The sequence below is a fragment of the Thamnophis sirtalis genome, unplaced genomic scaffold (assembly GCF_051295495.1).
Source record: "Thamnophis sirtalis isolate CommonGarterSnake01/CBP01778 unplaced genomic scaffold, rThaSir2_p1.2 scaffold_16, whole genome shotgun sequence".
Classification (NCBI taxonomy): Eukaryota; Metazoa; Chordata; class Lepidosauria; order Squamata; family Natricidae; genus Thamnophis; species Thamnophis sirtalis.
In genome coordinates, this window is record NW_028261396.1 from 6490700 (window position 1) to 6515895 (window position 25196).

A 25196-nucleotide genomic window follows, 5' to 3' on the forward strand; every position below is an offset into this window, starting at 1 on the left:
CTCTGGCTTTCTTGAGGAATGGATATGCAAATCCAAGTCCAACTCCTCCATCTTTGTTATGACCAAAAATCATAAAAGAATAAGGTCACCATCATGAACTTGGTCCAAACCATCCGTGGGATTCTTTCCTCCCTTTAAGGATGGGTAATCCCTCATCCCCACCCCGTGCATTCAAGGGAATCCTTCTCTCCAACAGAAATCATTCAGACGACATCTTGGCTAGGAACACCAGCCTGTAACTGTGTTTTCTGTTATTTTGAGTATGTCTGTTAATTATTTCAAGAAATTTGCTCCGATTCCTCTAGCAGAAGTTAATTTATTGCTTTGGTGTAATGCTGGCTGGGGAATTCTGGGAGTTGAAGTCCGGAATCTTCAAGTTGCCAAGGTTGAGAAACACTGAGCTAAGTCAATGAGGAAGCCAAATTCACTTAACAACCATGTTATTACCTTAACAACTGCACAGATTCACTTAACAATGGTGGCAGGAGTGATAGTAAAAGGGGACAAGAGTCCCTTAACAACTGTCTCACTTAGTATCTCTTAGCAACAGAAATTCTGGGCTCCATTGTGGTAGTGAGTTAAGAACTATCTACAATTAAATCTGCCAAAGATTTCTTAAAACTGAATTATATGCTCTCGAACAGACTTCACATGAATCTCATTGCAACCTTTGATTCACATTTATATTTATTTGTATAGTTTCTCACACCTTTTGCATCTTTTCATTAACTTTCCTTTACATATGTTCTTATGTTTTGCTTTTGTTCATATAATTTTTAAAATAAAAATATGTACCCTGTTTCCCTGAAAATAAGACCTCCCCAGATAATAAGCCCAATCGGGTTTTTGAGCACATGCGCTAAAATAAGCCCTCCCGTGAAAATATTGCAACACTGCAGCAGCCATGAAGTGATCATGTTCTCCGTCTCCTGCACCTCAAAAATAAAAAGACCTCCCTGAAAATAAGACCAAGTGCTTATTTCGGGAGTCAAAAAAAAACCCAAGGCTTTGCCTTATTTTTGGAGAAACACATTAGATAAAAACAAAAGGAATGACATTTATTAGGGCTATGTTGAAATATTTAATTGTGATGAAAATATCAGGTTTTAAAAAGAGAAGCATCTTGACAGAATGGCAGTTCTGAATTCCATTTCCCTTTCGAGCAGGATATTTTTTTTGGTCCAAGTAGCTTATATCTTTGTTGGCAGGAGTGGATCACTGAAGATTTTCCAGCTTTTAAGCAATGGATGAAGTCCTCATGTTCCTCTTTGACTGGAGAACCAGGTTGCAATTCTTAAAGTAAAAACAGAACATGAGGTGAAAACCAGGCACATGAATGTCCATGGATCAACTTTGGTTGATGGTGATGGCTTTAAATACTGAAATAGAAGCCTTATTCTCTGCTCCACTAAATTATTATTCTTATAATTTAAGGGACATTTAACTCATACTGACATACTCAGTTGTGAAAGCCAGATTTTTTGTATAACAGTGCATGCAGTTACGTACAAATACGTCTTTTTCCAAATTCATACCTTCATATTTTATAAAATCCAGAGAGCTTTTATTGCACTGATAACATTATGAAATTCTGCGACAAATGAGAAAAATTAAATGCACAATAATTACTGCAAGTAGCAAACTTAGGAACAGCCTTGTAATATCTTTGTTTTTTCTTTTGCCTTGATGTAATAATTTTCAAGGGTTCCTATTAATCAGCTTATTTGGCTGTTGAAGGAACAATTAATAAATATTTTGTATTGTTTATTCAGGCGACAGTGTTTCCATGAATCATAAGCAACTTTGTGCAGTGGTGGTATTCAGGTGGTTTGGACTGGTTTGGGTGAACCCATAGTGGTGACCTGTGGATGGGGCCACCCCATCCACCTGCCCTGGCGCTATGCCATCCTATTTAGCCACGTTTCTAAGTAAGCATTGTGTGAGCAAAGCGTATGCACGGAAGGCTGCACACATGCGCGGAAGGTGTGCACTCATATTTTCAGTGCGTGGCGATTCAGTGATAAAATTAGGTGAAACCCACCTCTGACTTTGTGGTGGAAAGGAATCAGAGGGGGGTTGCTCCCACTTTGGCCTGGATCGGACAAACCAGTAGTAACGGTGGCAGGAGGCATGTGTAGAAGCATCGTGCCCATGTGCACGTGTGTGTGTGAGCGAATCGGTGGTAAAAAATATGGAAACCTACCACTGAACGGAATACAGCCTGCATCACAAACTCTGTTCCTAAATACTTGCTAGTGACAGCAAAACTCACATCCTAAAGGACAGAACTTGCATTGCAGTGTTATAATGCCTGTTTACTTATTTTAGCACCATCATGGTTAGGAACAGAAACCTAGGATAGCCTTTTACAGCAATATATTTGCTGAATACAGAAGTCCCACATATACTGTACAATACAAAAAACAAAACAATATAGTGAGTTTAAAAAGACTTATTGCAACCTAATAATAATTTCTTTATTGCATATATAACAGGGATTATATATATGTACACACACAGAGAGAGACTGTTGTGGATTACTATAGTAGCCTTGGTGTTTCCAAAGCTGGGGTAGAAATATTTTTTCCGGTTTCCTAATGGTAGATGTAACTTGACACCGCTAACATGTAATCATGACTTAATACATTCAATCTAGCAGTCTTGACCTAATGTCAACTTTGATGGCTGGAATATTAAATGTGATTTATGTTGATGTTGTTGATTTTTTGATGTTGATTTTATTTATATGCTTTCTTGACTTTCATGCTTTCCTCTTAAAATTTTCACCACTTTTGGTAACCTCCTATGTCAAAGAGAATTCTGGAGAACCTGAAAATTTGCATAATTTTTTTACTATTTTATTTTGCCACAATTAATGCATTATTAATTGGTGGCACTGTGGTTAAGAATGCAGTATTACAGGCAAACTCTGCCCACAGTTTGGAATTCGATCCTGACTGCCTCATGTTGACTCAAGCCTTCCATCCTTCTGAGATTGGTAAAATGAGGACCCAGATTGTATGGGGCAATAGGTTGAGCGAGTGCTGTATTAAGCAATATGTAAGTCCAAGTGCTATTGCTATTATCTATCTTTATTTCTTTACCCTTAATCAATGTCAAACTGACCAACAGCTAGTAATTATTTTGTTATTTACCCACTGCCTAATAAATATAACATCTGATTTTATCTCCCAATGAACCTCCCACCATGATAATTTTTAAAAATGATAGGCAGCACTTTTCCAGGTTTAGTACACTTGCTACATATACCCCCAAATTACTCTTCACCATAAGTTTGGGCATTTCTTTTGCAATATGTGTTTTTGTACAGTTTGTATTTTCTTAAACTGTTGAAATACTGTTTTTCTTAATTGCCTCATTCAGTGCTTGCATAATGATACCTGACTTTACTTTATGAATGTCTTTTATGCAGACAACTTATAAAGCTGTTCTAAAGAAAGCCTTCTGTTGAGTTGTTATTCTAACCAAGTAATGACTCAACTTGGTGCTCACCATTGTCATTTAAATTTGCCAATATTTTTACAAGGAAAAAAAGCATACAAATATATTATCTTCTAGCTATATCCTTATAAGCTATTTGCTGCTTTGGAGCTTATACCAGAGAATGGATAAAGTCTTTTTTTTCTTTCTGAGCAAGGCCATAAGGAACTGCATTTTTTCCATAAAAGATCTCACAACCTCCAGGTAAGGAAATTTATATTTGTTAATAATATGAAGAAATCAACTTTTCATTCCCCTTGAACCCTAAAGGTATGCCTGTCGTGCCAGAGTACGTCTCTCAGAGAGATTACTTTGGTTAACACATTGGTACAAGCCATACAAAGTTTGTTTCATTTAAAGGCAGGGAGAAATCTGCTTCTCTGCTTTGTAAACCATGGTTATGACTTAACTTGTGTGAATCCAATTCTGATTTCTCAAATAAGCCATAATTAAACCAATTATGACCTACCGTGACTTATAACCCAACTCTGACTTATTTAGGGAGCCATATCATATTCTGTGTTGCAGCTGGAATAATAACTTCTGGAGGATTGTCATATATGGAGTCCTGTCTACTGCTATTTACCAACTGTCCAGAGTTCTGCATTTCAGATCCAGTAGCCTTGGTTTCTGCTGCAAAATCATGTATATTTAAGAGATGCTGAGGATGTTCCAGTAGCAATAACACTTAGACTTATATACCACTTCACAGTGCTTTACAGCCCTCTCTAAGCAGTTTACAGAGTCAGCCTATTGCCCCTAACAATCTGGCTCCTCATTTTACTGACCTCGGATGGATGGAAGGCTGAGTCAATCTTGAGCCTGGTGAGATTTGAACTGCCAAATTGCAGGCAGCCGGCAGTCAGCAGAAGTAGCCTGCAGTACTGCATTGTAACCCAGTGGTGGGATTCAAATTTTTTTACTACTGGTTCTGTGGGCGTGGCTTGGTGGGCGTGGCAGGGGAAGGATACTGTAAAATCTCCATTCCCTCCTCACTTCAGAGGAAGAATACTCCAAAATCCCCATTTCCTCCTGATCAGCTGGTACTCGGGAGGCAGAGAATAGATGGGGGTGGGGCCAGTCAGAGGTGATATTTACCGGTTCTCGGAACTACTCAAAATTTCCATTACTGGTTCTCCAGAAGTGGTCAAAACCTGTTGAATACCACCTCTGTTCTAACCACTGCACCACCACAGTTCCTGTAGCTGGTTGTCTGCATGAATATACATACAGCATGTTCTCCTTGCCAATATATTCAATCATTGAATTAATTGGATTTGATTCCATTGTATTACTCCTGATTTCTTTAAATTTGGCAGGTATATAAATGCTGCATTGGCAAGCTTTTGAGAGATTCAGCAACATAATTAAAAGGCAATTCTTGATTTTAATCTAATCCTGTTCCATGCCTATATGTGAAAGTAAATTCAATTTGCTAGGTGTAATTTAGATTCTTAATAAGGAAAGCTTCACAAAAGGTTAATTCTGTGCCAGTAGCATTTGTAGGGAATCCACAGTATCAGTGTGTGTACATTAACAAGGGTGGCACTCTGGTCAATAACACCAGAGCTACTGACACTATTGTGAGCAATATTTCATGCATATTTTCATAATCCTTTCATGCAGTGGTGAAATTCAATTTTTTTTACTACCGGTTCTGTGGGCGTGGCTTGGTGGGCATGGCAGGGAAAGGATACTGCAAAATCCCCATTCCCATCCCATTCTGGGGCCAGCCAAATTTGCAAGTTCTCCAAACTACTCAGAGTTTCTGCTACTGGTTCTCCAGAAACTGCCAGAACCAGTTGGATTTCACACCCTCCTTTCATGCAATGCAAGAAGTTCTACTTATAATTGCTGGCAGAAGAAATTAAGACATGTTGCTTCCAACCTTCAAAACATTCCATGTATTTTTTTTGTTTGCAAATATCCCTAACTAAAATTAAGGCAGCAATCCTGTGTTTTTCAACCTGGAAAATGAAATAGAATGTATTTATCAATAAACACTCGTAGATGAATCTGTTATTAGTTTTCAAGTTACCTGGTCAAAGGACTTCACGCCAAGGTCCTAAATTAATGCTAGGTAGATTTTCACATGACACAAAATCTTCAGGAAATTTCCCAAGTAGAAAAGGGTCAGGAGTTGCTTCCATCAAGCCTGTGTTATCACAGATAAGTCTGGATAAAGAATATTTTCCAAGCTCCTGCCTTTGAGCATCGGTAAAAATATTGATGTTCTCCCACCAAAATCTGCACGGAAGGAAGATCCCAATACAATGACAATCTATCAGTGTATATCCCGATTTCATAGAACTACATTTGCTGATATTGAAATATGAATCAGGACATGGCTAGAAATGGATTAAAATTTGGGTAGAGAGTGGAATATTACAAAATAGAATCTCATGAATGACTAAGGATTATACGTTGCATCAAAGGATATGGAATTATGGATTTAATGGTGTAGTAATAAGAATACTGAATGCAATTCTAGATCACCATCTGGGGGAAATGCAACTTTGTTCAGGCACAAAAGACACACAGCACTGAGCATGTCAGCGTTTGTCAAGGTTGCTCCAATGATATTTTTCTACTGGAAACGATGTGCTTTCAGCGTGAACACCAAGAAGATGTTTGTACTGTAATTGTTTGGCTTCCATCAATCAACAATTCCCTAGTAAAGCAGACTCCTGGCTCACATGGACAGCATTACAGGTAGAGTGGAACCTCAGGCCACGAACGCTTCTGACCATGACCTAATCGGGGGCCGACCCCAAAATCCCCAAATGTTCGACTCTGGTTGTGAAGACACACTCAGGTGGCAAACAAACACAGCCGAGGCAATTTCCCCTGCCATGCCATTTTTTATGCGCATGCGCAGTCAGTCTCACTTCCAGTCACAACCAAATTGGATTGTGATGAAAGTCCTGGATCGGATTACGGTCGTGACCGGAGGTTCCACTGTATATCTGTTTCTGACAGTCTTATCCACTGCAGATCTTTGCACTCCCCCCATCTTGTTCATGTCAGGGGTATCGTTTAAGGCACTTCCGGGTTGAAAAGATTAGCTAGTGACATCACCATTGTCCAGGGGCTGCCCAAGGGGGCTCCTATCATGTCCCCACCAAGGAGCTGGAGTGAATGACGGGAGCTCATCCCATCACACAGCAGCACTCGGGTCTCGAACGCAGACTTGCTTACCTCCAACCCATAGATCTTTGCACTGATATTTGAGTATCTGCAAAGAGATTCCTGGTGCTTATTGGCAGAGAATATTAGCTATGTGATGGGATATTGAGTCCTTGGGTGCTATTGGGTATCCTGAGTCCAATTCCATAAGTCACAGAGGGTTTATTATTCCTCCTTGGCAGAAGCTGTAACTTCCAGCTGCTAACATAATTCATGGTGGTGGTGTAATGATGATAGCAATGTGGTGATAGTAATAAGGAAGCAAGGAAGGAAGAAGGGAGGGAGAGGGAGGGAAGGGGAGGGAGAAGAGAGGAGGGAGAGAGAAAGCAAGGAAGGGAGGGAGGGAGGAAGGAAGGAGGGGGAGGAAATAGGGAAGGAAGGTAGAAGGGAGGGAGAGGGAGGGAAGGGGAGGGAGAAGAGAGGAGGGAGAGAGAAAGCAAGGAAGGGAGGGAGGGAGGAAGGAGGGAGGAAGGTGGGAGGAAGGGGAAGGAAGGAAGGAAGGGCTTCACTGGGCTGAAGATCACCAAATCTTTTGACTCCAGTTATCTAAATGGCTCACCTTGTCTGTTCTGTAACAGCAAGGGTAATCCAATAGTGCAGGTACAGTAAAGCTTACCTATCGCCATCTCTCAACGCTTTCATTTGCTTTCCAATGAGACATGCAAACAAGGGGCCGGTTCTGACATCAGGGTGAATAGTTTCTACGATTCCCCCCAGCCAGACATCGATATTTTCGGGGCTTCTGTAGAGTTCCATAATTCTTTGGACAACGGTTTTATTCTCTATTGCTGTCATCAACTCCTGTTCAGTCCTCAGCCTCGGCAAGTCACAGAATTCTCGCCAATCATTATAACCTGCAGATATTGCATACACAGTAAGATTCAAACCCATCTCTCTTTTCTAGCTCTACAAAAGTACCGTAACCATGTGGACCATCAGCTCTAAAAGACACGAACCCCTGCCTCCACGAAATCATAATTGTGGTACCAAAAGCTTTCTGTCGAGTGAGAATCCTTGGGACTATACGGATACAAGAGTGCAGTTTTCATGGCAATGCGATGCAAGTGATGTGGCAGCAGTACCAACATTCAATTTTCCTGTCAAGCCTACATACTGATATGTCCCAATCCATGTGTAAACTGAGCTTAGAGCAACTGTGGACTTTTTCTAGTATTAAAAAAAACAAATACTAGACAAAGTCATTGGCATAAAGAATGTATTTGTCATATTGGAATCCCATCTGCTTGTTCAAAAAATCACATTGGCTGTGTGGCCAACCTATCCGATGTAATTTTAGGGCCAAGCATTGAGTTTGGATTGAAACCGGCCCAAGAATCGGAGAGAAAAAGGCTTTGAGGGGGGATTTGAGTGACAGGAGGCCTTGCCAGTTCAAATCCGCAAGCCCATGCAAATGACGCTGTGGGACAGGAAATATTTTGCCTCGTCTTCATCTTACATTGTGCCAACACAGCCTTCAGCCTCCCTCTGATCCACCAGCATTGTCCGTAGAGGCATTTTTTCTGCAAAACATGTTTGTGGAAATGCTGACGGCTGTAACTGGATTTGTTAATAAGTCCTGCTTGGTCCTGCTTATCATGACGGCAAACCAATCTTTAATTTGATTTAGGGCTTTTCAGGAGTTTGCGGCTGAAAGGTGTCAAGCTCACTATTAACAGCTAATCTTCAGGGCCAGAGTGTTACAGTAGCTCTATTCTATTAATTAAAGCAGAGGGACTGGGATTGAGGTGAATTATATAAAACATTGGAAAGAGGATTGGAAATTGATGGTGGCGGATTGAAAAACGAGAGCCCTGAAACCGTGAATGGATCAGGCTTCGCCTGATATCAAAAGGTTTAGTTAAGTAGGAAAATGAATGCTATAGAAAAGAGAGAAACCTACCCAGAGCAGATTAGGCAATCTCTATAGATTTTAGGACATAGCATGTTTTTTGGACTATAAGACGGACCAAGATTTTGAAAAGATTTTTTTTTTTTTGAAAAAAAGGGTTTTATCTTCCCCGGCCCTCAGGAGCCTCTGCAGGCCTCCCACACCCTCTGCACACCATGTTGTTGTTGTTGTTGTTTGGGGTGGTGGTGCAAAAAATGGGGCATGCAGAGGGTGTGGGAGGCCTGCAGAGGGCTCCTGGGGGCCGAGGAGGGCAAAACACCCCCGTTTTGTGAAAAATGGGCCAATTTTCATTCACTTTTGTCCTCCCCAGCCCCTAGGAGCCCTCTGCAGGCCTCCCAAACCCTCTGCACATCCTTTTCTTTGAAAAATGGGGTGGGGTTTCAGGAGACCAAAAATGCTGCATTCACTGTATAAGATGCACCCAGATTTTCACCCTCTTTTTTTTTTCTTTTTTTCCTTTTTGAGGAAAATGGTTCATCTTATACTTTGAAAAATACAGCTTGGTGCACTCGACCGTGATGGAAAGGCAGAGCAGCCCTTGTCTGCAGCTCTTTAAAGTAACCACACTTTTTATGTGTTCCCACAGTTGCTCTCTGCACCCACCAGGTAAGCTTTTAAGAGTTACAGTCACATGACATACTTGCATACCTTAATGGAATCTATTCTGATTCTGGTGTAACTGCCTCAGCCAAGAACTCTCATCTTATGACTTCTTTGCAGCAGATCTATCAGTCAATTTATGGGGAAGGTGGATGGTAAACAAATGTTAAATCTTCCCCATTATGTCCTTTGATTATCTTCTGAATCAAAGAAGGCTGTTCCTCACAAACAGAGGCAGGGAAATTGTCATTTCTTGTACTTTTGGACCACAATTTCTCTGCTGTCACTGGCTGCTGGTAGCAAGCATTAGTAGCCCCACATACTTGATCCATCCCAAAGTTTGACCACTTCTGTGATAAAGCAAAACCAGCATTACATGAAACTCATTTTTCCAACCCCTTCAGGAAAAGAATAGCTTTGAATAATCATAACTGATATTCAGGTCAGAGAAGGAAATACCCAGCCTGTTTCATTCTAATGTTGACATAGAACATCTTTTTTTAAAAAAAGCACACCAATGTACCTGGGAGCCCATGATCACGCCCCCGTTGCAAATCAAGGGAGGATAAGTCCAAGGAAGCATTGTTGGACAACACGAAGAGCTTCTTCGTTAATTCTTCATTCAGCAGTTGGTCCTGGACCTGAAGTTTTGCCGCAGTTGTTAGTGTTCCTCTTAGCAAGGGATCCAAACCACCTTCGACCACAAAAATAAGTAGCATTTATAAGAAGCTATGTTAGTGGGGATGAGACTTTACATGAAAGATTTCATCAACTACCCAAGAAAAATAACTTACCTGTCATTACAACTATTTTTTAAAATATCATTAGGTCAGTTATACACATTTATGCATAAACTTTTCTTTATAAATTGTATGCTAAGCTCTTGATTTAACAGGCTAAGGGGGTGGGGGGAGGCTATGAGTTAAGACCAAAAGTTCACTGCATCCAAATGAATGTGTAAAATGGCAATTGGGAATTTATGCCTGCACAGAAGTGTCCCTTGCATTCAAAGTCTGCTAAGTGAACTTCCATTAAGCTGAGAATGTAATAGAATAATAGAGTTGGAAGGGATCTTGGAGGTCTTCTAGACAGGAAACCCTACACCACTTCAGACAAATGGTTATCCAACATCTTCTTAAAAACTTCCAGTGTTGGAGCATTCACAACTTCTGGAGGCAAGTTGTTCCATTGATTGATCGTTCTAACTCTCAGGAAATTTCTCCTTAGTTCTAAGTTGCTTCTCTCCTTGATTAGTTTACACCCATTGCTTCTTGTCCTGCTCTCATGTGCTTTGGAGAATAGCTTGACGCCTTCTTCTTTGTGGCAGCCCCTGAGATATTGGAAGACTGCTATCATGTCTCCCCTAGTCCTTCTTTTCATTAAACTAGACATCCCCAGTTCCTGCAACCGTTCTTCATATGTTTTAGCCTCCAGTCCCCTAATCATCTTTGTTGCTCTTCTCTGCACTCTTTCTAGAGTCTCCACATCTTTTTACATCATGGAGACCAAAATTGAATTCAGTATTCCAAGTGTGGCCTTACCAAGGCATTATAAATTGGTGTTAACACTTCATGGGATTTTGATTCTATCCCTCTTTTTATGCAGCCTAGAACTGTGTTGGCAGCTGTTGCACACTGCTGGCTCATATTTCAATGATTGTCCACCAGGATTCCAAGATCCCTCTCACAATTAGTACTATTACTACATAAGGAAGCAAAGGATGGTGGAGGCACCTATCCCACAGCCTTATACCCAGTGATGGGATTCAGCCAGTTCGCACCACTTTGGGAGAATGGGTTGTTAACTTTCTGAGCAGTTTGGTGAACTGGTTGTTGGAAGAAATCATTAGGGCAGAGAATTAGTTGTTAAATTATTTGAATTGAATTGAATTTGAATTGAATTTATTGCATTTATATGCTGCCCTTTTCCCCGAAGGGGACTCAGGGCGGCTCACAATTTGAATCCCACCTCTGTTTATGCCACCATATATGAAGGGTCCTTGGTTCTTGCAGACCTTTCATTACTAGCTAGCATCAACAGTGCTCCCTAGTTTCCTAGATTGAGTAATGAAACATCTGTAAGAAAACAAGCAAGCTCAGAGGGCATCAAGGACCCTTCATTTCAACTCTGAATTACAAATTTTCTTCTTTATCGATCACTATATCGACCTCTTCAGAAACAAGATATCCATAGTGAAGGCTTTCTGATCTCGCTGAGCTACTATCCAGAAAACCTGCACCGTTACTGGTTGGGTTTCCTGGAAGACATCCAGCAACCTCTGGAGGATTTTTTTTGTTTCCTATCCCTGCAATGTAAATTGGGATTTAGGTATTATTGATATTCTGTTTGTAATAGTGTAAAAATTAGTCTAGACCTTTGGAATAAACAAAAGTTATTGAAATAATTCAGAAAGTATGAGTTTTGATTACATTTCATATACACCTTGCAGTATGTACACACATATCCTTATTCCACCCTGGATTGTAACCCATTTGACAAGCCAAATTTATTCAAAAAGCCAACATAAATGAAAAGGGTGCGTAATTAATTCTACCAGCTAGAAGCAGGAAACCAAAATGTGTCAGCTAATGATTCAGCAGTCAGAACAATGTTGGGATGAAAACAAAACCTTTTCTTTGAAAGGAAATTTCAATTAGGAAGAATATTGTAGCCATGTTAGTGGATGTAACTGCATTACAGAAGCACCTTCTTTAATGAGTCTCCAGGGAGTGAAAAAGGCCTCATGCAAGTAAAGATTAGGAAGCGTTGGGTCTTCCTTATACCGCGGGTTGAGCCTCTTCACCAGTGGATGAATTGCAGCGTGAGCAAAGCGAAAGGCTGCGGTCGAAAATACGTTGGTGACTGTTGGGTTGATTGTGGGATCGTAGCCTTGATACGGACCAATGTATTGTTCGAAAGCATCCGGACCGATGATCTTGGGAATGTAATCCCTGATGGTAATAATCTGAAGGAATAAATAAGAAGGGAAATAAGGGAAACCCCCGACAGTGTTTTAGGAAGGACAAACTATTATCAAGAAACGTTGGGCTGCTTTTACCCAAATCCCAACATTCCCACAGAAAGTGACTCTTTGGACAATATCAGGCAGTAGAGATGATTTCATTGAATTCCATCGGAAACTCTGGCTTTGAGCAACTTGCTTTCAGGTTTATGGCCACTCACCTGGTTTTTGATGAAAGGCTTCTTTCCTGAATGAAATTGTGGGCAGATTTTATGATAAAGTGCTCCCAAAATCCATCTGATAAGGCCATTTACAATTATCCCCAGAAAACCCATAGCCATCCAAAGCCTCATATTGGGTTATAGAAATTCTTTAGCAAATGCTTCCATAATGCCATAGGTTTATTGATGAGTACCAGGCCACCCTCCCGGATCTCATTGTATGTGCTAGAAGTGTGAAGAGACATCCTTTCGGCTCAGCCTTTTGAGAGAAATCAAGCACATTCTCTCTGCAAGTACGGTATATGATGGCCTATCATGGTAATAAAGATTGATTGATCTATGAAAGTTTCTCCTATGCTGTCAAGAAAACCTTGCCTGCGGTCCTTAACTCACAACCACAACAGAACCTGCAATTGCAGTTGTAAGTCATTCCAGTCATTAAGCGGGTCATCACATGACCACACCTGATTTTTACGACCAGGACAGATGTTTCTCTTGCACCGGCATGATGGTCCTATGATAAATTCTGGCCCGGGAGTGGGAAAGCTCTTCAGATCTGCTTCGTGTGTCTTTTCTTAATCCTTAGAAGGCATCAATCAAAGAAATGCTCCTGAACGACAAAGCAATCGTGTGCTCCAAATGCTAAACCAATCATGTCCCACTAAATACTCCATTTAGGAAGGCGTTTTTCAGTCCTGGAGCCGAGATCTACGTCCGTTGCTGATTAATCGAAGGGTTTTTCATTTCAGCAGCCTTAGCAAGGTGTTAATTCAGAATTAGAAACTCTGTCATCTATCTTCCGCCCATACCTGTTCTACTGATGGGGGAGAGATTAAGAAATCAATCTTCTTGCAACAGTATATAATGCTGGCTCAGCAGAGGCCAAATTACCTTGCTGGAAGAGCCAACCTTTAAAAAAATTATATTATTGCTGCCTTTATATATTTCTCCTCTCTTCTCATTGCCCTGTGCGAACTCACAAACAGGTTACTACAGTTGATAGGATCAACCACACAAGGCACAAAAGTAATCATAATCCTACTTCCCAGTAGGACTTAGAAGATCTCATCTTTGAAAGGCCCAGCAACAACAACCAGCATTTCTGTTTAACCTGAGCAATCTGGAGAAACAAGGATTTAATAACTTCTCAGGGAAACCCCAGTGGTTTTCTTTGCCAAACACCGACAGCTGATTATTGGACTAACCAACTGCTGCAATCCCTGATCAGGGTCCGTGATGAAAAGGATTCGGAGTGGCTGCCGTGTAAAATATTTGGGGAATCTCGAGGTACTGAGCTGATACATCCTTATGTATTTATGCATTTATTTAAAATAATCCTTCAAAGCATATCATGGCAGGTTACACTTCTGAAAAAGAGAGTGTACTGTATGTAGAAAGTAATCCCAGATGGCATGGTGGTGCAGTGGTCAAAATTCAGCAGGCTAATTTTGCTGACTGCCCAACAGTTCGATTTTCACCAGCTCACAGTTGATTCAGCCCTCCATCCTTCCGAGGTGGGTAAAATGAGGACCCAGATTGTTGGGGACAATATTCTGATTCTGTAAACCGCTTAGAGAGGCCCGTAAAGCACTGTGAAGCAATATATAAGTCTAGGTGCCACTGCCATTGGCCAGGCCAACTGAAAGTCACATGAGCCTGAGGCTTCCCTTTGCCCTTTTACCAAGCTTTTTAATAATAAAAAGCTGGGCCTTGCTCTTGCAGCTAGTTTTGTGCCATTAGGGTTTCCTCTCTCCGCTCCGCCATCTTTGAATGTGGCTCTCATCATTACACATTTGTAAACAGCTCAGCGAGGGCTATAAAGCACTTTGACATGGCATATAAATCTAAGTGCTGTTGCTATAACATTTCTATGAGACCTTCAGAATTGGAACAGTAAGTCTTGCAGCAAACAGGCCCATAAGCGTGATGTGGGCATCTCTTTAAATCAGGATGTTTTCAGAAATCCCATCTGGGCCAGACTGTTCAAACTGAGCTCAACTCTGCCTTACATCACGGCAAAAGAAAAGAATAACAGCCGATAGTCTCCATTCAGTCAGCCTTTCTGGCAAGGAATGGTTCCTATTGTACTTCGGAGACACCCAGTCTTATTCAGGGGAAAATAAAGAAATAAAAGCCTTTATCTTTGCAATACAAGAGTGACCTAAATTGAGCGGAGCCCTCTGAAAGGAAAAGGAAAAAGGCAGAAGATATGGAAGGACTGCCGCCAGTGATGAGCATCAGCTTCGGTGTGGCTGCTTTGCAAAGGCCTTGGAAAATTAAAAAGGTATTTGGAGAAGAGCAAATGGAGGATTCTTTTGCCTTTTTCATTATAGGAATTAAATGAGAAACAGTGGAGCCGAGATTAGATCTTTAGCAGGCGGCCTTCCCAACGGAACGGGGTAAAAGAGAAATGAGCATTTGAGCTTCTTACAGAAATCGCTAAATTGCAAAATGGCAGGATCGGTATAATGTTCTAGCAAACGCCTAGATGCCATCTTCCACAGAATTCTACCGGGTATCGACTCTGGAGCAAAAATGCTGGCAGGGTTTTTTATTTTTAAATTTTTACACTTGAGTTGGCTCATAAAAATGTCAATTTAAACATGCATTTGGGCCCTTCACTAAGCCACGTGGTTGTTATGGCTAAATTCCCTTTCTATAATTTTGAACTCTGGTCCCTCAGGGAGACCTCATAGTTTATACTTGTTGCTTCAGGGGTCTCCAATCTTGGCAACTTTAAGACTTGTGGACTTCAACTGCCAGAGTTCTGGGCTCCCTGGTCTAGACCATCCATCGGAACCAGGAAAAAGTATAAGATCTTCTTCTGCCTCATTCGTATCAGTCGTATCCCTTCTAGACCCAGGAAAAGCAATATACTTGCCAAACATCTGTGGAGACCTTTACCTGAAGCTCTTGGCAGCTGCTGGGCTCCCTTATCAGCTTGAATGGCTACATGGTGAAGGTTTCCTCAATTAGAGGTCCAATCTTTTCTGTCAGATACTTTTGGACAGAAAGAGTAGCTTCTTCACTGGTCCCGAGTCAGAATCTCTCAGTCAGCAACTATGGCCTTCTCCAACAAAGGAACTCCACCTTTAAGTCAACTCTCACAGCAAATCTAACCAGAATGGCTAGGACAATTTTCTATCCCAAACAGATAGGAAAGAAACTTTTGTCTTCCTTAGTTGTTTCAGATGTTCACTGTGGTGTTAATCGGTTAGTAAATAGAAACAGTATACAGAAGAGAGAGAAAAAACCCCATATAAATGAAATTGTGAATGTATTGTGTTCTTACTGCGTTTTCAAGGTTGCCTGCCATTGAATATCTTTCTTACCCTACTTTTTCCTCTTAGTTTGATAAAACCCTTGATCTGCCTCCTCCATTTCTTCCAAGTGTAGTTATGTCACTGCTATCTCTTCCCCTCCCCTCCTCCTCCTCTCCTTGAAGTTATGATGATGCTGAAAATCAAGGCTTATGGCTAGTTCTGGAAACTACAGGCATTGTAGCAGCTTCCTGTAATGTGATTGCAATTTGCAATCAGCACACCTTTACAATGGTTGCAACGTCCCATAGTCATAGGACCACAATTTGCAACCTTCATCGTTGGGTTCTGACAAGCAGAGAGAATGGAGACGCCAGCAGGAAGTCACAAATCACGGTCATGTGATGGCACAATTAAGAGATGGCTGCTCTGATTAGTAAGAGTTGCCAGTCCCTATTGTAAGCGAGGACTACTTGCACTGAATCTACCAGAATCTGCTACCGAAGAACTGAGGATCAGCCGGCATATGTATGCCTTGAGTAAACAGTCATAACAAGAACAGGAGTGACTTCAGAAATAACCTGAAATTGCATGATACAATTTTTGCCCTCCGCTTCTTAACTTCAGATTCTCCTCGCGCAATGTCATTTCAACAGGATGGAAAGAGGTGACCTTGAGAGACCTACATTTGTACTGTCTTTCTACTTTAATTTCCCCAGTGATGTTATCTACGAATTCACTATGTTTTTATAATGAAGTGTTCACAATATTTTCCAAGCAGGGGGAAAAATCATTTTCCTTACTCTGTCATCCCACAAAGCAGCTAAATCTGTTCTTCTAATTTGTATAAATATTCTGTATTATGATTCAAAAAAAGTTGGTATTTATTTCTCAGCTTCCCTCTTTGCGCTATTAGGATGCTGTTCTTTCACTTACTTTCCCCAAGTTGTAGGGGAATATAGTTGCAGGAGTTCAATCAGAAAGTGCCACATTCGTAGTTGTTATGTTCAACTCTAGAAGCTGCTAGCGTTAAGTACCCATAACACAACTTCAGTTATGGATCTATGATCTACGTTACCAACTTGATGTTGGTATAGATGTAATAAGTGTCCCTGAAAATGACAAGAGTCTTTCTAAACTGTTTCTAATGTGCCAAAGACTGATCTCATTTACCTGCAATTCTCAGACAGATGATGAGTAGTACTTTAACATTGGGCTTCTGGGAAGGGGGGGGGGAAATAGGTATACAAAAAAAATACAATTCCTTGGTCTTCTTGTTGCTTTGACTTGGGTGGCTTGGGTGTTGGTGTGGCTTTCCAAGCAGCCTCATCTCTAAGCAGTTTATAGTAAAAATAATGAAAGGGGCATTAAAATCAAATACAACAATCCATTAAAAATATTGGAAAGATAAAAAGGAAAACCAAACTATTCCTCTGTCACATTCACACGGGGAAGGTTTACCGGAAGAAGTAGGTGTTTAACAGGCATCTGAAGACCAACCAACTGGTTTCTCACAAGGGAACCAAATTCCAAATAGCAGGGGCACAAGTAACTCTGAGATGGCCCCTATTGACTATGGCATTGCTGCAGAACTCACTCTGTTGAGGTTAATACTAACTGCCCAGGTCAGGTATCCTGATGTCAGTATCCACAAAGCAGCCAGTAGTGTTGGTTCAACACAGGTGTAACAATGGAGGGTCCTTGGTGCTCTCGGACCTTGTTATCTTGCAGATATTTCCTTATCCAAACTAGGCAACATCATTAGTGCTGGTAGGAAGCAGGGCTTGTTCTCTGTTTATATCAAGTGGCTTCCCTCTCAGTGTTGGTGGGGATGGTCTTGGAGGTTCTTCAGTTGGGTTGTTTACTTTTAGCTTGTTTGGCAGTTCCTTGATTGAGGCATTGTTTACTTCTTGATTTCCGCTTATCTGGATGCTGATGGGCAGGTGTTTTGATCTTTCCCCTCCCTTTGTGGATGTTGGTTGTCTCTTTTAAAAGGTATGTAGATGTTGTTTATATCTATGTTCCTGTTGATGGCTTATTAAAAAAAAGAGCCAGGTGGCGCAGTGGTTAAAATGCAGCACTGCAGGCTACTGCTAGATCAGCAGGTCAGCGGTTCAAATCTCACCGGCTCAGGGTTGACTCAGCCTTCCATCCTTCCGAGGTGGGTAAAATGAGGACCCAGATTGTTGGGGGCAATATGCTGACTCTCTGTAAACCGCTTAGAGAGGCCTGAAAGGCCTATGAAGCGGTATATAAGTCTACTGCTATTTGTCTGGGTGCCAGGCTTTTAGGAATTCCCTAGCATTTTTGGACATGGCTTGATTGAGATCATCACAATTTCCCAGTTGAAACTATGGTTAAGTTTCATAGGTTGTGAAATTAAGGAGGTTTTCATGTCTTCTGACTGCTAGTTTTCCTTTGTTGGACCAAGTATAACAAATGGCCAGATGGCCCACTCAGTCTGGTTCCCTAACTTTCCATTGCCTGCATTTTCCACTCCGAGAGCAACAATAATAGCCTGACACGGAATGCATTCCAATCATTTAACTGTGAGGTTACTAAGATGAGATCAAGCATTTAGATTTTCCCTGTCCAGGAAAGTACAAGATTGTTATTTAGGTATTCATTCAATGTATGTGGTTGCCCAAATGACTCTGGGCAGCTAGCAAGGATTTTAAGAAATCATAAGAAGAGCAATGAAATAATAATAAAAGACACTGCATTATCAGCAATATACAACCTCAGGTATTTGCCACAGTCTTATTACCTGGGTCAATTCCTGCAGGAAGAATCAGGAACTTTTCAGGACTTTTGTAAAGGCCAGTGGGGTTTTACCAGTCAGAGTTAATGAAATATACTCTGAGACCCAGAGGTTGCCTGGGAAGAGCCTAAAGCTTTCCACGGCCTCTTCCTGGGATTGCTCTCCCACTACAAAGTCTTTGTCTTGTTAGGATGGAGGCCCACCTGGCTATACCTTTCTTTCAGAACACGAAGCAGCAAACCTATCGATTCTGAAGCCGACAAGACAACCGGCCTTACTACAGATCCAGGCTGCACCACTTCTAAACTTGACGTGGGGGATTCTGATATGGAACTGGAGGCAAAGCCCTCCGGCGTTTGAGATTGCTGGCCGCAATGGATGGAGAACCCCAGGAACCAAGCAAGGGACTCCTTGCAGAAGAGGGTCCTTCATAGGAATTGGCTTCGCAGGAAATCTCAGCAATTCCGCTTCAGTTCTGGGTGGGGAATGAAGGATGCTTGAATATTTCAGGCCCTTTCAAGGGATGATCACACACAGACTTATCTTTATTACGGTTGCAGACCAGAAAGTCGGAGGACTGTCAACAACTTCCTTTGAAACTGTTTGGTGTGATTACTGCATGTTGTGCAATGGCAACAGCAATCAATTTCCCCTTGGAACTTGGCTGCTTATTTGCTGGCTACAGTTCTGACTCCCAAAATGATTCAGACACGGCTACCGCCTAACCCTTCCCAGATGAAAAATTAAAGCCCTCTTAGGTGAAGAAAATTGACTCCATTCACAGCGTCTCAGGCAGGAGCAATCATACGTAGATTTCCTGACTTGAGACAAACCTGCTTAATTTCTTCTAGACTCAAGTAAAAGGCTCACAATTTCGGGGGTGGCCTCTTAGGGAACCTCCCCACTTCCAGTTGAATTGTGCCAGGATTGAAGAGGTTTCACTCTGAATTGCTGTGTTTCAGAAGTGGATAAACACAGTCCTTGATTGCAAATGTGTGATGATGGGAGCCACATTCAAAGACGGCAGAGAGGGGAGAGGAAAACCTACAGGCACAAAACTAGCTGGAAGAGCAAAGCCCAGCTAGAAATGTATCCGCTGAACTTTTTTTATTTTCAAAGAGCTTGGTAAATCGGGCAAAGGAAGCCTCAGACTTCTGTGACTCTCAGTTGGCCTGGCCGATGGCAATGGCTCTTCATGAGAGCACGTAGACTTATATACCACTTCATAGTGCTTCACAACCCTCTCTAAGTGGTTTACAGAGTCAACATATGGCCCACAATAGTCTGGGTCCTCATTTTACTCATCTCAGAAGCTGAATCGACCTTGAGCCGGTCAGGATCGAACTCCTGACAGTGGAATGCAGAATTAGCCTGCAAGAGAATCCAGTTTCACTTAGGAAATCTGAATGGATATTGAAATCCACAGTGATCACACGGTGAATGATTGGGGAAACACACACGATTCCTTCTGGCAGCCTTGGGGAATGATGAAAACAGCTTGATATACTGAAATTCAAACAAAGATGACCTTGGTTGAGAAAGGGGAGGGAGAACACAGGCCCTCCGTGCAGTATATCCAGCTACACAGAAGGAGTTAAAGTGGGGATAGGTTGCTGCTGGAACAGCTGCTAAGGGCTCTTGACTCTGAGGGAGAAAACAATATTTCAGATGCAAGAGATAAAAGCACTCGGCCATCAAAAATACACGACAATAAAGCACTTTGAGCAACAAATATGTCCACTGAGTTCAATGGCAACTTACTTCGCACCAAGGCTGAATGCAACTTATCTCCACATAATTCTAATTCTACTTTTTCAAATGTTTGACCTTAAATAAAGGCGACTGAAGCACAAGGCAGCTTTGCTTGTGGCGGTGGCTGCTTACGTAAAAAAACGTAATGCGGGAAAAAGACATCTTGGAATTAAAGGAGGATTCTATTATTGCATTTTACCACTCGGCCTGTTGTACTGGGCAGGTAGTCCTCGACTTACAACAGTTCGTTTAGTGACCATTCAAAATTACAACGGCACTGAGGAAAGTGACTTATGGCCATTTTTCACACAACCATTGCAGCATTCCCGTGGTCACATGATCAAAATTCAGATGCTTGGCAACTGGTTCATATTTATGACGGTTGCAGTATCCCAAGGTCATGAGATCAGCTTCTTCGACCTTTGTTTGTTTGTTTGTTTGTTTGTCAACAAGTATAAAAACACGTGGCACAAATAAATGGATATAAATAAGCAAAACATAGCCATCAACACATTAAAAGAGGACATATAAATGGGACAGTAGGAGAGGGACGGTAGGCACGCTGGTGCGCTTATGCACGCCCCCTTCTGACATGCAAAGTCAACGGGGGATCCAGATTCACTTAACTGCAGCGATCCACTTAACAACTGTGGCAAGGAAGGTTGCAAAATGGGGCAAAATGTACTTAACCACCGTCTTGCGTAAAAACATAAATTTTGGGGCCCCATTAATCATATGTTGGAGTAAACACCCTGGCAATCCACCCAATTTCTCCGGATGAAATGGGCAGAAAGGAGAAACTGGGATCCGAAAGGAAGACATCGGCAAACGTTGACTGACCTGATGTAGGGCACCAACCACTTTGCGAGTCTCTTGATAGACGGTTTCGGAAGCCCAGTGGGGGTTCAGCTCCTTTAGGGCTTTGGCCAGGCGGTTGTGCTCTCGCAACCAGAGAGTGTGCAGAGCAGCCAAGGAAAGCACTTCACTCGACCTGGTATCTCCAGCCATGAAGCACTCGATCCTCTCTGCTTCGTCCTCCCTTGGGTCTTGGGCGCAAGGAGAAGGCACCTGGTCAACAAAAGGAAGGTATCCAAGCCCTTTGTCAAAATGCCGCAGGTTCATTCTAAGGAGGCCTCCATCGCTGGTCAGATTCCTTAGCTTGCTCTCCGCAGCAGCTGTGCTGCCGTAAACAGTCGAGGCATCCAGGAAGGAAGTAACTGTATTCATCTGTTGCCTTGGGGTTTCCGCCGATAGATTTCCTAACGCTTTCCCCCGTTGGCCAGTGGAGCATGAAGGCGTTGAACGATAAAAAGGGACGCAATCCATCCTTGTAGAGAATGTATCGTTGGAGAAGATCTGTGAATCAAATGAATTATTTTCATGAAAGAGCGCAGCCTTTTTAAAAGTCACAATGTGGATCAGATTTATTAAGTTATTTTAATTTAACTAATAAATTAAGTTAATTTATTAAGTTATAGGAGGTATAAAGCCACACATATCAATAGAAAGGTGTTTCCTACAGTAGAAGTAGGCCTTCTCCAGTACAACTTTATAATCCATGGTGCAACTTCGTTTTACAGCTCACCTCCATTTTTAAACAGTGTTTTGTAGTAAGGCAAACACCAGGGATCAGCACGCGTGAAAGGCCTCTATTGAATAGCAAGAGCATGTAGACTTATATACCGCTTCACAGGGCTTTTACAGCCCTGTCTAAAGTCAGCATGCTGCCCCCAACAGTCTGGGCCCCCATTTTATTGATCTCAGAAGGATGGAAGGATGAGTCAACCTTGAGCCCGAATGGGTGGGGTCAGTCCTGGAAGCCGTTTTTCCTTTTTTGGCCTTCAGGGCTGCTATCCTTTATATTATCCCACCTTTTCTGTTGTGGGAATATGGGAGAGGGGATTATACAGAGTTGGGTGATATGTAGCCATAACAAGATTCTTTCTAGGAAGTCAAAGTCATCCTTTCTCTGCACCTGGCCGGAACTGGGTGGATGGAAGCTGCCAGTGAGGGAGACATTTCTCTCTCTGGGCACAATGAGTAATTATCTGCTGCGAACTCTGCATTAGGCGACAGGAAGGGCATCCGGCCAGGAAACATTCAGCTCCATTCAGTTGCCCTGACTCCACCCCTGAAGTAAGGGATTACGGGGTCATTAAAAGACAAAAAAATGTTTCTTTTAATATCCAGCATACAACACACAGAGATATTTATACTTGTTTTGTTTATGAATTGGGGGAATCCTATCTGAGTTGAGCTGCAAAATTCTAGCTGCAGAAAACTCGGATCTTTTGCTGACATCCAGGGATTGTCCAGTTATTTCCAGCACACATTTGGGTAAGTTTAAGGTGCAGATTTAAAAACAAAATATGCAAAAATATTGATGGTGGTGGGGACTTATAGACCTAAATAAATCAACCAGGAGGAGGGGGCATAAAAGGAGAGGACTGAACTCTTTCCTTTGATCTGTGGTCTTAAAGAAAACCTCTCCAAATGTCATCTGCTTTGCTGCCTTTATCTCTCTTTCCGGAGGGGAATCACACTTACAGATTTCCAAGGGAGAAGCCTTTTGTGGCAGAGCAAGTTGTCATATGCCACAACTGGGAATGTCTTTTCTGTCGTGTTATGCATGAACAAGTTGAATTTCTTTTTTTCTTTTCTACTCCTTTGTGCAGTTGCTGGAGTTATGCAGAAAGGAAGGAGGAACAAGCACTTCGTGATCTCTACGCAGGAGAAACCATTCTGTATGGAGAGGGAATTCTTATACGGCAGTCCTCGACTTACAACACCATTTGACGTTACTGAAAAAAGTGGCCATCTTTCACACTGACCACCATTGCAGCCTCCCCGTGGTCATGTGATCAAAATCCAGCCGCTTGGCAAGTGACTCACATTTATGATGGTTGCAGTGCCCCGTTGGGGTCAGGTGTGTGATCGGATTATGCAACCTTCTCATAAGCAAAATCAGTGGGGAAGCCAGATTTACTGCACTGGTATTAACAACTGCAGTGATTCAATGAGCAGCTATGGCAAGAAAGGTTGTAAAATAGGGCAAAACTCACTTAACACATGTTTCACTTAGCAACATAAATTTTAGACTCAGTTGTGGTCGTGAGCAGAGGAGTACCTGTATTTGGCATCTGTAGAATATAAATTAAAATGCAGGAATTATGCAGTATTCAGAAGCCTTTCCCATTCTCCCTTTTTTGTCCCTGTGGAAATCACTTGGCCAACTCAGCTACGGTTGAATCCCCGAAAAGTTGTTGTACTTTCCCATTTTCAGTTACTTCGTGGAAGGAAGGTGTCACAAAGAAGTGTTGATTAAGTTACATATAACATTGCCATTCTTTGTCAGTGAAGTTACAGGAGAGAAATATGCTGACAATTCAAAGAAAGCAGTGTAGATTTCCCTATTTTGGTGGAGCTGAAAATATTCAGCTAAATACTTTTACACATTTGAAACTACCCTTAATATTATGTCATGAGGTTTTTTTTTTTATCATTGTGGCATCGGAATTAGTGGTGTTGCACAACGGTTTTTACACTGGATCATCTTAATTTTTTCATTTGGGGAAATTTCATTTGGGGCTGGCACGTAAGTATGGAATTCTGTCATAATTCCACTGTATGTTAAATACTAACAGAAGAATTCTTCTACTAATGATTTGAGGCTGCCTGTTCATAGGATGTTTGATCCTTAATCATTAGGAGAAAATATTTCTAGCTATTTAACTATATTTATCACAACAGCAATTTAAATAAAATATAATTACCATGCTGCTTTTAGAAAAATTAATTACTGTCAGGACATCAAATAGCTCCTAGCTATTAAAATCTATCTCAGAATTATAATTATCACACTCAAGAGGATTCTTCTGTTTTGAGGGAAGAAATTCATTCTTCGGAGGTACTTTTCTTAATCTTCAAAGAAATGATATATTAAATGGAGATTAAAGGGAGAAGAAAAATTTAGAGACCAATTGCATAAGAGGTGGGGGACTCACCTGCGCCTTCATTTATATTTCTTTCTTTCTTTATTATTATATTTTCACTTCCCCCACCTAAGTAGTATTCTTGACCATTGGGTTGATTAGACTGGCAAAAAGCTTGGAATCTGTGTTAGCATTTGAATTTGGAATACTTTTATTTCAATGTTGCATACTTTTAAGCTGTATATGTGTTTATGTTTAGGGTGCAGTAAACATGAACACAGTTTACTTCACAGTAAACCAAAATATGAAGTTGTGTAACTTTGACTCAGCATGTTATTACTACTTTATGTGAATTCAGCCAACTATGCCTTGTTTAACAAGCCATGGTTAATCAAATTAAAATATTTGAATACAGCCAAAGGGTTGTAATGGCTTGTCAGTTTGACAAGACATAAAAGAATGGAACAAATTGCTATAAAATACCTATTATGTCGCCTATGGAGGTTATGGAATAAATGAATATACTCCTCAATTATCTAGTACAAAGTCAAGATATCTAACCAAATTACCAAGTCCTGCCTGTGTCCTTCGTAGGGTAACATCTGTTTCCACTAGATTAAAACAAAATGGAGATATCTGGGATGGATTTCTTGAATGTAAAACATATCCTCAAACCCAGAGGGACAATTTTCATTACAGCTGGGCTGGATTTTCATTATAGCTGGTGGGTCCCTGAAGAAGGATTGATATTTCCTCAAAGGACTGCCTCGTTTTTAATAGCCATGCTGCACAGGATGGCGAGACTTCTGAATATGCTCACCACTGGAATTTCATGCGCCGAATACATTTGCTTGCACAGATACGCCCCAAAGGACGCCACTCGAAGCCCTTCGAGAGTGAAGTAGTTGAAGTACATACAGGCACAGATATGTAAAATATGCAATGACGGATGATTTGGTCACATCCAGGTGGGCGTCTGTGAATGGGACTCTTTTACAAAGAGTATTTAAAAGGAAATAAAATTTATTAAACTGTACCTGTATGGGGAAGCATGGATTTTGGTTTGCACAGGTCACTTGGCAGTTGAGGGCTCCCTGGAAGGAAGCTGGGTT

The 25196-nt window shown here is 41.4% G+C and overlaps 1 protein-coding gene across 1 annotated transcript; it reads right to left on the reverse strand.

Annotated features, from left to right (window-relative positions):
- Positions 1-1075: 1075 nt before the first annotated feature.
- TPO (thyroid peroxidase) lies at positions 1076-23293 on the reverse strand. The gene is made up of 7 exons (XM_087702799.1): positions 23215-23293; positions 20993-21508; positions 11903-12161; positions 9720-9890; positions 7304-7541; positions 5540-5748; positions 1076-1293 (listed from the first exon to the last, which is right to left on the reverse strand). The coding sequence occupies exons 2-6, from the start codon at positions 21476-21478 to the stop codon at positions 5544-5546; spliced, it is 1359 nt and encodes a 452-aa protein (XP_087558925.1). The 5' UTR covers positions 21479-21508; positions 23215-23293; the 3' UTR covers positions 1076-1293; positions 5540-5543.
- Between the last annotated feature and the right edge of the window lie 1903 nt (positions 23294-25196).